Raw genomic sequence first — 14,563 nt, 5'->3', positions numbered from 1 at the left:
TCGATTCCTTGCATTGGCTGCAGAAATGTTTTTGGAAGGTCCTCTGGTATATTCTGGGAGCATTTGTTGAAAACACTGTGGTAGAATGAGTTTAATATGTTGGCTTTATCTAAACTACTTGTTACTTTATCCCCCTTTTCGTTGTTTAATGAGTTTACGGTGGACGTTTTTCCTTGCACTTCCCTGACGTAGGACCAAAACATCTATAGGTTATCGTTTAAATCTTCACCTAATTTTTTCCTTTGGAATTCTGCTAGCGCCTTCCAGAAGGCCTCCTCGGCAGTGTACCTAGATGCTTTGTAATTCTGTATGGTTTCTTTGTTTTTATCAGGGGAGGAATCTTTAACCGCGTTTTTCATTCTGGTATGGCACACCCTTTGCCATCTTAGTGATTTCTGTACTTCAGAGTTGTACCAACTTATCCTTAGCTATTCCTTATTCTCTCTTGTACATTTACTAGGTATGAATCTCTGTATTGCTGAACGTGTTATCGCAAGAAAATTATTCCAGGTAACCTCAACACTCCTGGTTTTGCTTAATTCGTCAAATCTAAGAAAGGAACAGTTTAACTCACATTTTAAGCCATCATAGTCCGCTTTGTTGAATAAATAAATTTTTCTCTTAGGTTTGTTAACTTTTTCTACGCTTAGGGAAAATTTAGCATTTACAGCCCTGTGATCACTGATTCCATCAATAACTCCTACATTTAAGACCTTTTTGGGTATATTAGTAGCTAATAGATCAAGAATGTTTTTTCCCCTTGTTGGTGAAGTGACTAATTGATGTAGGGAATTTGAGGTGAACGTCAATAAGAGAGGCTCGCATAAATCCTTGTCTTTACCTCCATTTATAAAACTGTACGAATCCCAATCTACTATGGAAACATTAAAATCGCCACCGATAATTAGTCTATGCTCATTGTTGTGGGATGTAAAGCTTATTATCTGCTTTTCTAGATCTAGTACTGAGTTAGCGCCAGCTTGGGGTGGTCTATAATAGGCACAGACATATATTCTTATCGCACTGGGTGTTTTTACTGAGCACCAGACACTTTTTATACAGCTATCAGGAAATAACTCAGCTCTACTGACGCTAGAGTTTTTAACCACGATGAACACTCCTCCTCCGGCTCTATTCTGTCTGTCATTTCTATAAACTGTAAAGGACTTGGGAAATATTTTGCTGTCTGCCATATCATCTGTTTACCAACTTTCAGTTCCTATAATGATATCTGACTCTGTGCTATGAATGAGGCGGTGAAATTCCGGTATCTTATTTTTTAAATTTCGGCAGTTAACTACTACTATGGAAATTATTTCTTCGTCTAGAACCTTCTTTGTGTTCGTTGTGGTCTGCTTTCTGGCGATGCTATTTAGTCTTTTGGGTGTCTTAATACATGATCGGTCTATATTCTGATAAGTAATTCTTTCTTTTGTTTAATTAGCACTGTACGTACTTCGAGAAATCTCTTTAGGCAACCTAGTATTGTGAGGCCCACTAATTGACCTACACTTTATAATATCATTATCAGGGAAATTTATCTTTAAATTTAAATTTACTCCACTACCTAACCTACGATATGTGAATATATGAATGCAAAAACCAAAAAAAATAAATAGAATTTCTCCCAGAGTTGATTGGATTGAATAATTTACATGTGTATAAACCTTTGCTGTTGATTTTTATCCATAATCATGATACTGAATGTTGGCACTGAAAAATAATTGACTAGCAGTGTGAGAGTAGTTTAGAATCCATTGCAAAGTTAGAGATATGCTATAATTGGTGTATGAGGATAATTACAACAGTTCTTGAAGTGGAATAGAAATAAATGACTTACCTCAGTGAAAATTTTCATTTTTAATGTAGCCTTCCTGTGCACTAATTCACTTGGTTCAGCGATGTTCCAATGTCTTGATCCCATCTCAAAAATTAGATTTCTTCAGGTTGCAAAATACCCATCTACTTTGGCTGTTAGTTCTTTGTTTGAAGAGAATCTCCATCCACGGAGAAAAATATTGAGCTTGGGGAAGAAATGGAAATCCGATGGATCCAAATCAGATGAATATGGTAGATATGGCAACAATTTGTGTCTTAGTTCACATTTTTACCATGGCAATGACTCTTGTGTGTGGGTTAGTATTGTCTTGATGATATATGACTTTCTTCCATGCCAAATCTGGCCATTTTTGTGTATCTTATGCTGCAGTTTGTCCAGGAGGTTAGCGCAGTATTGTTCAGCAATTGCTTGACCAGTGGGAAGATTATATCAGCAGAATCCCTTTCCCAACCCAGAAAACTGAATTAATCACCTTTTAGGTCGACCATATTGCCTTATCTTTCTTTGGTTGTGGAGAATCAACATGTTTCCATTGTTTTGATTGCTGTTTGTCTCTGGGGTATTGCAGTGGACCCAAGTTTAGTCTGCGGTAAAAGACCTGATTAGAAAATTTTGTTGGTTGTTCTTAAAACATGCCAGATATTGTATGGAAATTTCCATTCTGATGACTTAGTGATCCTGTAATAAGAATTGCAGCACCCATCTAGAAGATAATTTTCACATATTCAATTTCACTGTTAAAATGTGATATGCCCATCCAGATGACATCCTTACAGATTCAGCGATTCCTGCACTTTCAGTTGGTGATCCCCCATGACCATTTTATGCACTTTTGCAATAATTTCTAGGATGGTGACACATTTTGGCCGACCACTAAGCGGATCATCATGTAAGCTGACCAAACTTTGACTCGTTTGTCCACGTAGCAATAATGGAATACAAAGGAGCATAGTCCCCCAGAGTGTTTTGATAGTTGACATGAATTTCCTTTGCTTTAATACCTTTTTTACGAAGTACTTAATCACTACTCGAATCTCAATTTTTTCCATCTTCAAAAATCACTGCACGGGAACAACAACAGAGAGGTGTTTGCACCATATATCTCTTCGCAGAGCACTGATGTGTTATGTGTTTGCTCATAAAGGATTACCGATTAGTACATGGGATACTCGTGCTAGCACTAATATCAGGTGGTGATTCCGAGAACATTTCTAACTACCCTCACATATAAAAGAAATTTTCAGCTATTATAATCTCTTAAAAGAATATGCACAAATTTTCAGCTATTTTGCTCTATTGCTCTGTGTTGTTCCTTCATTTGGATCAAGTAAATCAGTTGATTAAAAAAAAATTGATGAAAGAGAATTTCATATATTGATTGACATTAATTTTTAAAAGGCAAGTCACCTCAGGAGACTAAAGACAGAAACGTGATAAGCATATAGTGAATTTTCATCTTTGATTAGAATGGTTGATAAGCAGTTTCAAAATTTCCAGAGTGGCCATTTGAGTTGAAGTAATGCTGAACATTCTAGTCTTCCTGTTGAGATCATTATTGTAATCTCTGGGCAAATAAAAAGTAATAATAATAATAATAATAATAATAATTACTCCAGAAATCATTGATAAAATCAATGATATGGCGATAGATGGTAGAAGATCGAATGTGAGTGATGGAAATTGCTAATACTTCAGGCATCTTCATGGGATGAGCACAAAACATTCTGTGGCAACATTTGATCATGAGAAATCTATCTGCAAGTTGGGTGCTGAAATTACTAGCAGCTCGCTAAAAAAGTTGTGTGACATGTCCCGAAGCAAGTTTAGAGCTGTATCAGCAAAGCACACAGGAAGGAAGGCCTCATGTCATCACTGTGGACTAAACATAGGCACACCACTACATTCCTAAAACCAAGGAGCAGGTCAATTAATGGGTTGCCAGCAGAGTTTTTCCCAATTTCCACTATTCTTCAGAATTGGCTACCTTGGACAATTATCTATTCTCCAATATGCAAAAATGGCTAGTGGAAAAGAGATTCATTCAAATGAGGAGGTGATTGTGGAAATGGATATACCTATTCTGCAGAGTTGGAATACTCAGATAAATTTGAAGGTCTCAACAAGCTGGAACAACATGGAGTGAAATGGACAAGCATAAAGGGCTCTCTATTGAAAAAGATAGGCCATTTATCCATACATTAAATAGCTTTCATTTTTGAACTGACTTTTCAAACCAGCCATTTAATTTTAACATAGTGGGAAATTTCAGAAAGGTAACTGACAAGAATGAATGCACTGAGGAACTAATGAAGGAAAAAGAAACAAAAATTCCCTTAAAGATACTTGTATCCTAAGAATAGGATTTAATGTGCTCCTGAAAAAAAGCCATCCAAAACAGCCAATTATCAATCTGAAGTTTTGTTTGATAAGTGAGTGCACAAATTGCCTTCTACCCTAAGGTTTTAGTTTACTAAGCTGAATGGCCTTCAAAATTCACTCATCTGAGTAAGGCTACTTTCTTTACATTCCACCAATGAGTTCCCTGGAAGATCTGGTACATAAAAATCATACAGCTTGGGCGAATCTGAGAGTGTTCAGAGGCATCACCCAGAATTGAACCCAGTCTGCCAGTAACCCAGCATTCTATCCACTGGACTACCAAATGAATTCATAAAAACCTAGATATATGCGCAAATTATTTTCCATCTTATTCAATTATCCTCTGGTATCTTTCTATAAATAAACGTAGATAATCTCTACTCTCCTCTATCTTCATGGGGGCCTGTTCCTAACCATGGAACACAGTAATTAGAGCCATCCATTGTATGGAGACCTGGGAGGCTATAGAGTACGCAAACAATTTTAGGCTAAAATATGGTATGCATAATATTACAGACAGGAATATGTACTCGGATATGGTCCTGCATGAAAGTACAAGGCTAATTCAGGAATTTTACTCATACAAGGTTGCTTCAAAGTTTTCCATAGTAACTACTTGGTATTATTTCCATGGAAATCCTATTTCTTTCTTCAAACTTAGTGAAAATAAAGAAAAAGCATTTGTTCCAGAAAACTAATCTGGCAGAAGTTATGATAGCACTTGATCACCTAGGCTAGTGAAAAAAAAAATTTTTCTGGACTTAAATATTTGCACATTAGATGTATAGACACAAGATCTGAAGGGAGACATTTTTGATGCAAAAATTATTCTTTGCTGTAATACCTAATTTTCATAGTAGTTTTTTTGTGCAGTGGTATTTATTCTTTGCTTTTGAGGTCTCATACAAAATAAAGCTTTGTGAGTTACTGTATTTCATGGCACATGAGATGCACCCTGATTTTTCAGGTCAGAATTTATGAAAATTGTGTCAGGCAGAAAAGATCAAATTATTTTAAAGTGAACACTGTCACTTACTACTGACTCAAATCAGTGATAGTATCAACATTTGTAATGATGGCAAGTATTTAATGTATCTGATGTGGGAAAAATATGCAATACAAGTAAATATTTTTCTGGTGAATCGGCTTCCACTCATAGGTCAAAATTATGCTCATGCCCATACCACTGGCTCATAACAAGAACACTTATTTTAGAGAACATTTTAGATTTAAAAAAGTGCATCTTATGGGCCGGGAAATATGGTATTTGCCTTGACTATTCCTGTAAAATTTAATAACCATTGTATGAATGTATAAATATTACAAACTTAGGTGCTAAAAGTAGGTACAATATATTTTCATTTACTTGACTGTCATATTTTTTTAAATTCAGAGCTATAGTTTTTTATTTAAGAGCTATCTTTAAGATAATGAGCACCACTCTGCCTTCTATGACAACCTTTCTATAACAATTTCTTTATTTGAATTTCTATTTTCATATATCTTAGACCCAAAGATAAATTTAGATATCATCTCCAATTTCATTTAAACTATTTAGTCTAAAAAAAGGCAATGCTATGGTGGCAGTCAAATGAAAACTGAACATATAACACTCAGTCCACGCACCAACAAGGACATAATTCAACAGCTGTGTGTGTCAGTGAGTTGTCACTATGCAGTTCTCCTACCTCAGTGATGGCAGTATTGGTATGTAAAAAGCTAGCTTCTAGTGGACTATGCTATGGCGGGTGTTAGGTTTTCATTTGATTCCCCCAGTATTTACTTTTATTTGTAAAACTTGCAAAACTGAAACACCCTCATATAAATTGGTTAAAATAGGGCATATAGACATGTGGATATTAATAGTGCTATTATATACCCCCAGGGGCCATAGACAAGCAACCCTGTTGTAGGAAAAATACGTTGGCAGGATTATCATTAATTTCATATTTTATGCAACATTAAAGCAGTAAATGCAGCCTTACTATCATTTTTATGATTGATTCAACTCTACAAAGGTTTCAGACTTCAAGTTTGTCAAAATTAAAATAATTAGGTACCAAAAATGTAGTCATCAACTAGATTCCTTACATAGTTGATATTCATTTTATTCTTCCTAAATATGCTAGAAATTACTTTTAAGAATAGCAAGTTTGTTTCTTTGTTTCCACGATCTCTAATGGCAATGGTCCTTTCACAACAAATTTGAAATGCATAATTTTTATTGATCAAAATGAAAAGTTTTGTCTCTACCAGGGTTACATGCATTGTATGTGACCACAACTCTTTGAGTGATATGTATGCTTGGTTTGAACACACCCATTGCGGCAGAGTAACATTTAGATGTGGATTGGATAAATAGAAGAATGTTTTTCCCAGCTATAGTTTCCTCTTGTCGTTTACATCCTAATTCAACATTTGCAGAAATTTACTCTGGTTTGCAAATATCTCAGATAATTGTGTCTAGAAAAAAGACCCTCATATTCCGATAAAAGTGCATAATGTCCTTACCTTTTCTTCTCATCTAAGGATGACTTATGTTCTCATATGTCACCTGCACCAAAACTTTTCCATAGATCTGATCCGGTCAAGTGGTTGAGCCTGAGGTTAACACTATACACAACATGTGAAACTATACACATTGGGCGTAGTTTGATGGGCCTTTTTTCCCTAGGTAGTTAATATTATCCAAGGCCTTCACATGAGTTTGAAACCAGGTCCTTTTGGTATTAGACAAGCACTATGCCAGTTAGGCCGCTATAAAATTATATAAATCACAATAATATGGATTTCATTACTCTAAATGGAAATTATGATATAATTTCCATTGAAAACTTAAACCCCTTTGTAAGTGAAAATGTTTAGTCATTTTGTTTTTTTCTATCACTGAAAAAATTACTCTTTCACCTAGAGGTTTAAATGCAAAATACTAAGGAATTCAATCATAAGAAAATTCAACATTCCACATACATGTAAGATTAAATGATGATATTATTGATGAAAAATGGCTCAGTTTGTGATAACTTCTGTGAATGTAGGAATTTTGCAATGTGGAGCCCAGGGCCTACTCCACATCAAGAAATATTATCATTAAATAACTAAAGAAAGCTGATGGCAGGCTTAAATTCTACAAATAAATGTACCATTATGGACAATGATAGAAAATACCTATGTAACTGACCTATTATAATGGGTAAAAGTATGCCTAAATGATCATAACTTGCCCCTTGTACCTGAGAGCAGTTTTCTCTCTACCACTAATAATGCATTCATCGAAGGCTCCATTTGAAAAGCCAAGGGACAAATTTGTAGATTAATTGTTTATTTATTTATTTAACCTTAGTCCGAAAACAGCACTTTTTGGCCTTTACATCGGAATAGTAACAGTGAAAACATTGACGACGATTTCAAACATCCAAGGCCACTGAGGCCAGCCGGCCCACTATTGAGAGGAAGATTAGATGGAAAAGCTATCAGGATGTACTGGCCCACATAGTATTTAATTATATGCATCATGGATTATCTTTCTGAAAGAATAAACATGAAGAAAAATTGGTCAAGTAAATTGTTGTAATCAGTATTTCCATGTCTGATTATAATTCTTGCATTAAAATTTATAATTATAGTATTTATAACACTACCTGTGATATTTATGCTTATAGTGTCATTTACATAGTAAAATGGGAAATTAAGTTTAACAAACCAAAATTATTTAAGAAAGTATTTATATAAAATACATGATGCAATTTTTGAAATACAAGTGTATTGCTGCAATGCTGCGAACATGTTCTTTTTGTGCTGTATATTTTGCTTTTATTCTAAGGTGGTTTTACCACAGAAAAGTAATAAAATATTATTATCATTATAAAATGAGTAAAAGGAAGCAGATAAGCTATGGGTTGGCCTTGAAATATGTCACCCAACCACTTATCTTTAATCCATTTATTTTCATCCATTTACTCTTTTATTCTATCAATCAGTATTTATAATTACTAATAGAAAAAAATTGACAATGTAATTTATTATTCAGTTGCAATTTTCAGCTATATTTCAGTAAGCTTTTATGAATACTAAAACCAGCTATTTCTGTTAATGACTTATAAATTAGGAGGGTGTATTTACCTGTAGGACTAATTATAATACATTTGCCTATCGAAATATAGTTATAGGGAAGTAAGATTCGAAAATGAAAATCTAAGCGATTGTAAGAGCAAAATATTGGCCTAGCATTGATTTTTTTCAGACAATTCAAATCCTAGAAGTATTCTGAACTTGAAAACAGGAGAAGTTTGTGGTGAGTTGGTTGTATAATATGTGAAAGTTTAAAATGCCCAAAAAGCTGGACTTCCAAGGAGAGCCTGTGCAAAATTGTCAAATCCCATAAGGTACTACAATATTCAACGTGAAGGTTGGTTTGACAGGTGAGAGTGGAGCTCCCCAAGAACTATGCCAATTGGTGTGTGCAATTCACACACTAGGGAAAGGGGGCAGTTCCTTTTCTCAAAAGGTAGTTCTTGGAAAAATATGAAACCTTTTTAATCCTACAATTTTAGGCTCTTCTATAGCCTAAATAATGTAGTGATATTGAGGCTAAAATATTGGGATGCATCTTTGGAGTTGGATCATTATAATAAGAGGACAAATAAACTAATATCACAAAAACAAGTTATTTTAATACCCTTAAATAGAAATTTTTGCTTAAGTTATTTCTGTATATATAACATATAACCAATATATTTAACCATTCTCTCTACCTCCAAGATTGACTACCATGCAAAAATACAGTATCTACTGTGAAATACCTATTACAAATTGAATTTCATTGATAGAATTTAGGCCAACCTAAATAATTAATGAAGATTTTTCTTTTTATGCTAATCCAATATTACAAATATATATTTAAAATTTTGTAATTGTTGAAGACAAATATTATACGTAATCACTTGTTCAATCATCTTTAGAGTTCTTTTGTGCTGGGGTGTCTGTTTCAGGTGCAATTACTTCAACTGATCGGAATTTTTTTGTAAATCCATAAGGTAAACCTTGGTTTTCTGAATTTGGAGGTGTTTGAATTACACTTCTTGGAGACACAGTTGTTACGCTAACTGCTGGACCTTGCCTTGAAGGAGGAATTGAGTAGTCAAGTGGATGAGGAGTAGCGTGGCTTCTAGGCGTCTCTACAAAGACAGGCTGAAGTTGCAAAGGGGCTGGCCGCAGTGCTACTCCTTGCCGGAAATTTAAATTTCTTGGATCAATATACAAACCAACTGGGTAAACATTGTCTTTATCTTTCATATAAGGAAGGTGAATGCCACCGCCATAAATTGGAGGTCTTTGGAGCCTATTTTGTATATCAATTGGCTGCCGTATTAATGCTGGGCTTAGTAGAGGTCTTTGATCAAAAATTCTGGCCAATTCATAATTACTGGGAACAGGTGCCACATTATTGATAGGAATGTGAAATTGTTCTGGTGGAGCAGGATAAGGGATGAGTATTGCTGGAGGTTGGAACCCAGCATTTTCTTGAGCATAATGTGGGCGTGGTACAATGGCTCTGGAATCATATGGTAAATGATTTGTATATTCTCCTTGATGTGGTGAAGACTTGGGCTGGTGCTGTAAATATGCCAGTAGCAATTCAATGAGACCCCTTTGACCATAGACCGGATATGGTTGAACTGAGGGAGGATAGGAATTGGGTTTTGGGTAATAAGATGAATCATATCTATTGGGATCAGCATTGTAGGGCAAAGGCCTTTGTTGGTAGTACATAGGAGGCTGGGTTAGATAGTGAGGTATTTGCTGACTTTTTGGTGTATAATTACCATCATTAATGATCACTCTTGCAATTCCATTTGGTGACTCACTCAAGTCATATGCTTGGGGAAACCTTTCTTGCCTATTGCCTTGCTGAACTGAGACTGGAAGAGCTCGAGCCTGAGCTAGCCGGGGTCTGGGTGTGCTTGACAAGAAAGCAAAGACATTCTTTTGGGGCAAGAATTGTTGGTCTTGAAAGTTATGAGGGAGTTCACTTTTCTGAGCAAATATTTGCAGTGGGGTCTGTGGTGCTGCCAGCTGTTCCCTAGGTAGTGGTCTCAGTCTGTAACGGAAGCTGTCCTTTGATACTGGGACATTCAATAAACGTTGGCGGATCAATGGTTCAGGTCGGCCACCCTCTCTTTCCGCATTAGTTTTCCCATTATGCTCTTCTGGTCTCCAACGCAGAAGTCGTGAGGGCAAAATCACAAATTGGGGACTTCCTGGGCTCTCGGTCACTTTCAGAGCCACCACGGGTCTCTTCTGCAGCGTGTCTAGAGGGGAAGGCGTAGCTTCAGCTTTTACATCAACTTCCCCTTGTTTCTCCGTCGTAGAAGCCACTGTCGAAGTTTCTCCCTGTTTCCGTGAATGACTGGGATTGGGCTCGAATTTCCTTGAGTCGGACCTTGGTCGCGTCCTCACGATCCTCTGCACAACGGTCGGCCGTCGGGTCGTCGGCTGGTCTTCTTCACGCTTGGAGTCCGCAGTGGTTGTGGTGGTAGTCGCCACCGGTGAGGCTATCGTCGTTGAGGAGCCCTCCGACGCGTACAAGAAACGGTGGGAGCCCGCCTGCTTGGCCCCGATGATCCCTAGGTGACGAATCAGTTTCGCCACCGAGTCTCTGTGGCCGCTCGGCGCCGTGGGGAGGGGTCGAACTGGCCTCAGTACTGGGTGTTCGGGCATCAGGCGTGGCGGCTGCGGGGTTGGAGACGTGTCGCTCGGGGGCTCGCCAGTCGTCTGGAATCCAGTCGTGTTGCCCGCTGTGTAGGAGACGCGTCGCTGGCGGCCGCTTTCGTCCACGAATCCGAACATGCCCCGCACAGTGCCAGTGACATCCCTTGTCTCAATCTTGAAACTTCCATCAGCGGCTTCGTAGCCATAGGTGTATGACCCATCGTCATTCACGTGATTGATTTGCCGGAGGATGGCGACCTGCTGAGGGAACTGCTGTGCCCACGTCAAGGCCGCTAGCGCCAAGAGTAGCGGTGATTTTACCAATACCTGATGAAAAGGAAGAAAAATGAGTTGAAAAAGGGGTATCAATCCAAATTTTTTCGCCCATCAAGACTAAATGCGACTTGCGAAAATGAACTGAAAGGTTATCATTGGGTTAATAATGCCCAAGGCATTTAATAACAAAAATGTGTTTGCAACCAACTAATCGCTGCTAGTTAGCAAAGCTGGAAAATAGTATGTACTACCATTATGAGAGGGCAGGAAAGTTCTCTGGGGGAAACAAGAAGGAGAAAGCTTTGTCTATTTATCATTAAACAAGATTAGCTTATCAATACAACCAGAAAACAAAAACCGATATAAGGATCGGTTTGTAAGGAGAGGGTAGATCTCACATCGTTACAAGGGCGTGCTGAATTCACGCATCAGGGAGGGTAGTTCCTCTTCCTTTGCCACCAAAAGTTTCCCAGGAAGATCTGTCACCCAAAAAATAACACATCTTTGGTGAAGCAGAGGTTGTCCAGAGGGGTCACTCAAAATCACACGCACTCCAGTAAGTAGCCTAGCCGCTGGACTTCCACGTACGTTTATGTGACATCATAGCATATTTCAAACAACAGTTCATCGACTCATTTCGAGTTTTCTTTAGGTAGAGTATTAGGAAACAAAAATGACACCTGAATCTGATTATGACTTCAATTCATCTGAAACTCGCATACCCATCTACTCAAGTTTCAATGAGAAGTACTGTTTACCAAATTTCAGCACCAGAATTTTTATTTTATTTTTCAAAGCACACTTTTCAGACGCGAGAATGTTTCTAATAATCCCTAGAAGATTTTGGATCCCTTAAATGTCATTTATTGATTAAGTTTTAGCTGCTAAAATATGTTTTATTCGTAACCTAACTGCATTCTCTTTGGAAATCCCGTTAGCCACCTTAACTACTGGTAACAAATGAAAAGGTAATACAAAATAGCATGCCCACGCATAAGAAGTTGCATTGAGAAAGGTACCAAGGATTGTAGCAGATGCTGAGTACATGCGAAGGCAACATATGTTGGATAGTATTTCTGTCTTATTTAGTTTTTTTGTGATATCCTGTAAGAATATTAAAAAATTGCAGGCGCCTATGCTGAAAAATACAGGTGATTTTTGATGCATAACATACAATATATTTTAGATACCTTGTATATATGAAAATTTCAAATTAATTTCACCCAAGAGAGACTCCCTGTTCTTCATCGGGTCTAGAATTATGACTTTTTAATGCTTTTTGAGATGACACAAATAATATCTTGCATCCATGCGTATAATTTTTTTAAATTTGGTACTTAGGATTTGATCGGTATATTTTTCAATGTATTTATATTTTATAAACGCATTTATATTCCACTTACCTCAAATGTACAACGAAATAAAGATTAATGATTCTGGAGAGCGAGTGGAAGGTGTCAATTTTTCACCATCATTTTCAATTATAGTACTGTTCACGAATAAAGAATAAAAATTTGATATACCATTTCCAGTATCAATTCAAGATTTTGTGACCAAAGTTAGAGAATATTATTATACATTTTTGATCTGAAATAACCAATTATGAAAGGCCTGAAAAAATAATATTGTACTATTATGGGTCCCGCTCCATGGACTAAAACCATGACATGACATGGAAGGGCTTGAGCGTTCTGATCAACCCTAGAGCTGTGCAGGCGGGAGCAACGTCAATTGCTTCTGGTAGGGTCACCCAAAGGGTAGGAGCCAGACGAAAGTTAGTCCGCACAGCACCTGTTCCTCCGCGGGGGCTGCATGGGTGTCTGACCTCAGTGGGGCGGTCATATGAGTGATGGTGTCACGTTAAAAACACTCTTGAAGGAGAAACAGGAAACTGCATCAATTGCTTATTCCATGAAACAATTATGGTTGCAGATTTGAGCATGAGCTGTGGCAAGTGTGGGACTCCTCCCGCAGGGTCATGCGTCGTGCTCGGCTTCGGGAGAGATGAGGCTTGTTGCTCAGGATCATCAATAAGAGGACGAAGAGGGGGCCAATGATTACTTAATCGGTGATCTTTTTCAGCTCAGAAAGAGAAGAGGTACGCGTGATGCCATAGCAGCAATGAGCTCGCTAATAGAAAGGAATATAAGATATAATCAGGATTTTATTTTTAATTTCGTAAATATCGAGAAGGTAGGAAAATTGAAGAAATTAGAGTAGATTGGAGAGATCCACAGCCTGTACATGCTTAGATGTGAATGGTGGATGGAGAGTCGGGATGGTTAATATTACGAAGAGGGTTGCCCATTGTCACCCACGCTTTTCAACGTGTATTTGAAGGAAATGGTTAAAACACTGGCGATAGGAATGAAAGTGGTGGAGAATTCATAAAATCAGCTTGGTTTGTGGATGTTCAATCTGCGGTTATTCAGTCAGCCAAGAGGTTTCAAGCAATACTGAACGCATTGAAAAGTCAGCGTAGTTGATATGGGATTGAAATCAGTGTAATGTGGTTTTCCAGAAAGAAGAAAGCTAAGTTAAATATTACATTAGGAGTTCATAAACTGGATCATGTGGAACAGTTTACTTATCTCCGATGTGTCTTGGACCAAAATAGTCAAAGTGGTAGGGATATCAGAAGGAGACTTGCGTAAGATGAAGAAGCTTTCACGAAGAGGAGGGAATTGATGACAGGAACGTTGAGTAAGAATGTTAAGAAAAGACTCGCTTAAATTTCAATAAGGCGTATATTTTTGAACGGCGCGAAAACATAGTCGTTGAAGCAAGGTGACAGGCGTAAATTGGAAGCTTTTAAAATTTGGGTTTAGAGAAGGATGGATTTCCACAAGGAAATAAGGAAAACAAACGTGGAAGTGCTAGGCATTGTGGGGGAAGGAAGGGGATTCTTAGAAAAAATCGAAAGGAGGAAGGACCATCAGCGTGTAATCAGCATAACCTAGAAACAAACAGACATGAAGGTTTGATATTTTCTAAAAAGATTACCCGCGTACCAACGAGCAATATTGTACACGGATACTCTTTCTGCCTACATAATAACGTGTGACAGGGCGCCAAGTGGCTCAGTGCAAGTTGTTTTGCCTCTCAGTCTACTTTTTCCAACACTGGGTACTTTTTGATCTTAATACTTTTTTTACTCATTATCATGTTAATGTTACACTTCCTTTCACCCTTTCGCTTTTGTTCTATGAATATGTCTCCATTTTCGGGCAGGAGTATTTGTTATGCAGCCCTCGTAGATGAACCAAGTCCACTGCTTTCTAAAAAGAGGCACTTCTAAAGAGGGGCTTTGTCTTTGCTTAAAAAACTCACACCGTTCTTTCATTGCCTTAGTGTCAG

General features: G+C 37.5%; 1 protein-coding gene across 1 annotated transcript; it reads right to left on the bottom strand.

The window, feature by feature from the left end:
* Positions 1–9,166: 9,166 nt before the first annotated feature.
* LOC139685816 (uncharacterized) lies at positions 9,167–13,048 on the bottom strand. The gene is made up of 2 exons (XM_071582934.1): positions 12,998–13,048; positions 9,167–11,257 (listed from the first exon to the last, which is right to left on the bottom strand). Exons 1-2 carry the CDS (start codon positions 13,046–13,048, stop codon positions 9,167–9,169), a joined length of 2,142 nt encoding a protein of 713 aa, XP_071439035.1.
* Positions 13,049–14,563: the final 1,515 nt, after the last annotated feature.

The sequence above is a fragment of the Hetaerina americana genome, unplaced genomic scaffold (assembly GCF_022747635.1).
Source record: "Hetaerina americana unplaced genomic scaffold, ioHetAmer1.1.p SCAF_12, whole genome shotgun sequence".
Classification (NCBI taxonomy): domain Eukaryota; kingdom Metazoa; phylum Arthropoda; class Insecta; order Odonata; family Calopterygidae; genus Hetaerina; species Hetaerina americana.
The sequence above is the reverse complement of the archived record's forward strand: the minus strand, read 5'-3'. Positions and strand labels throughout refer to the sequence as shown.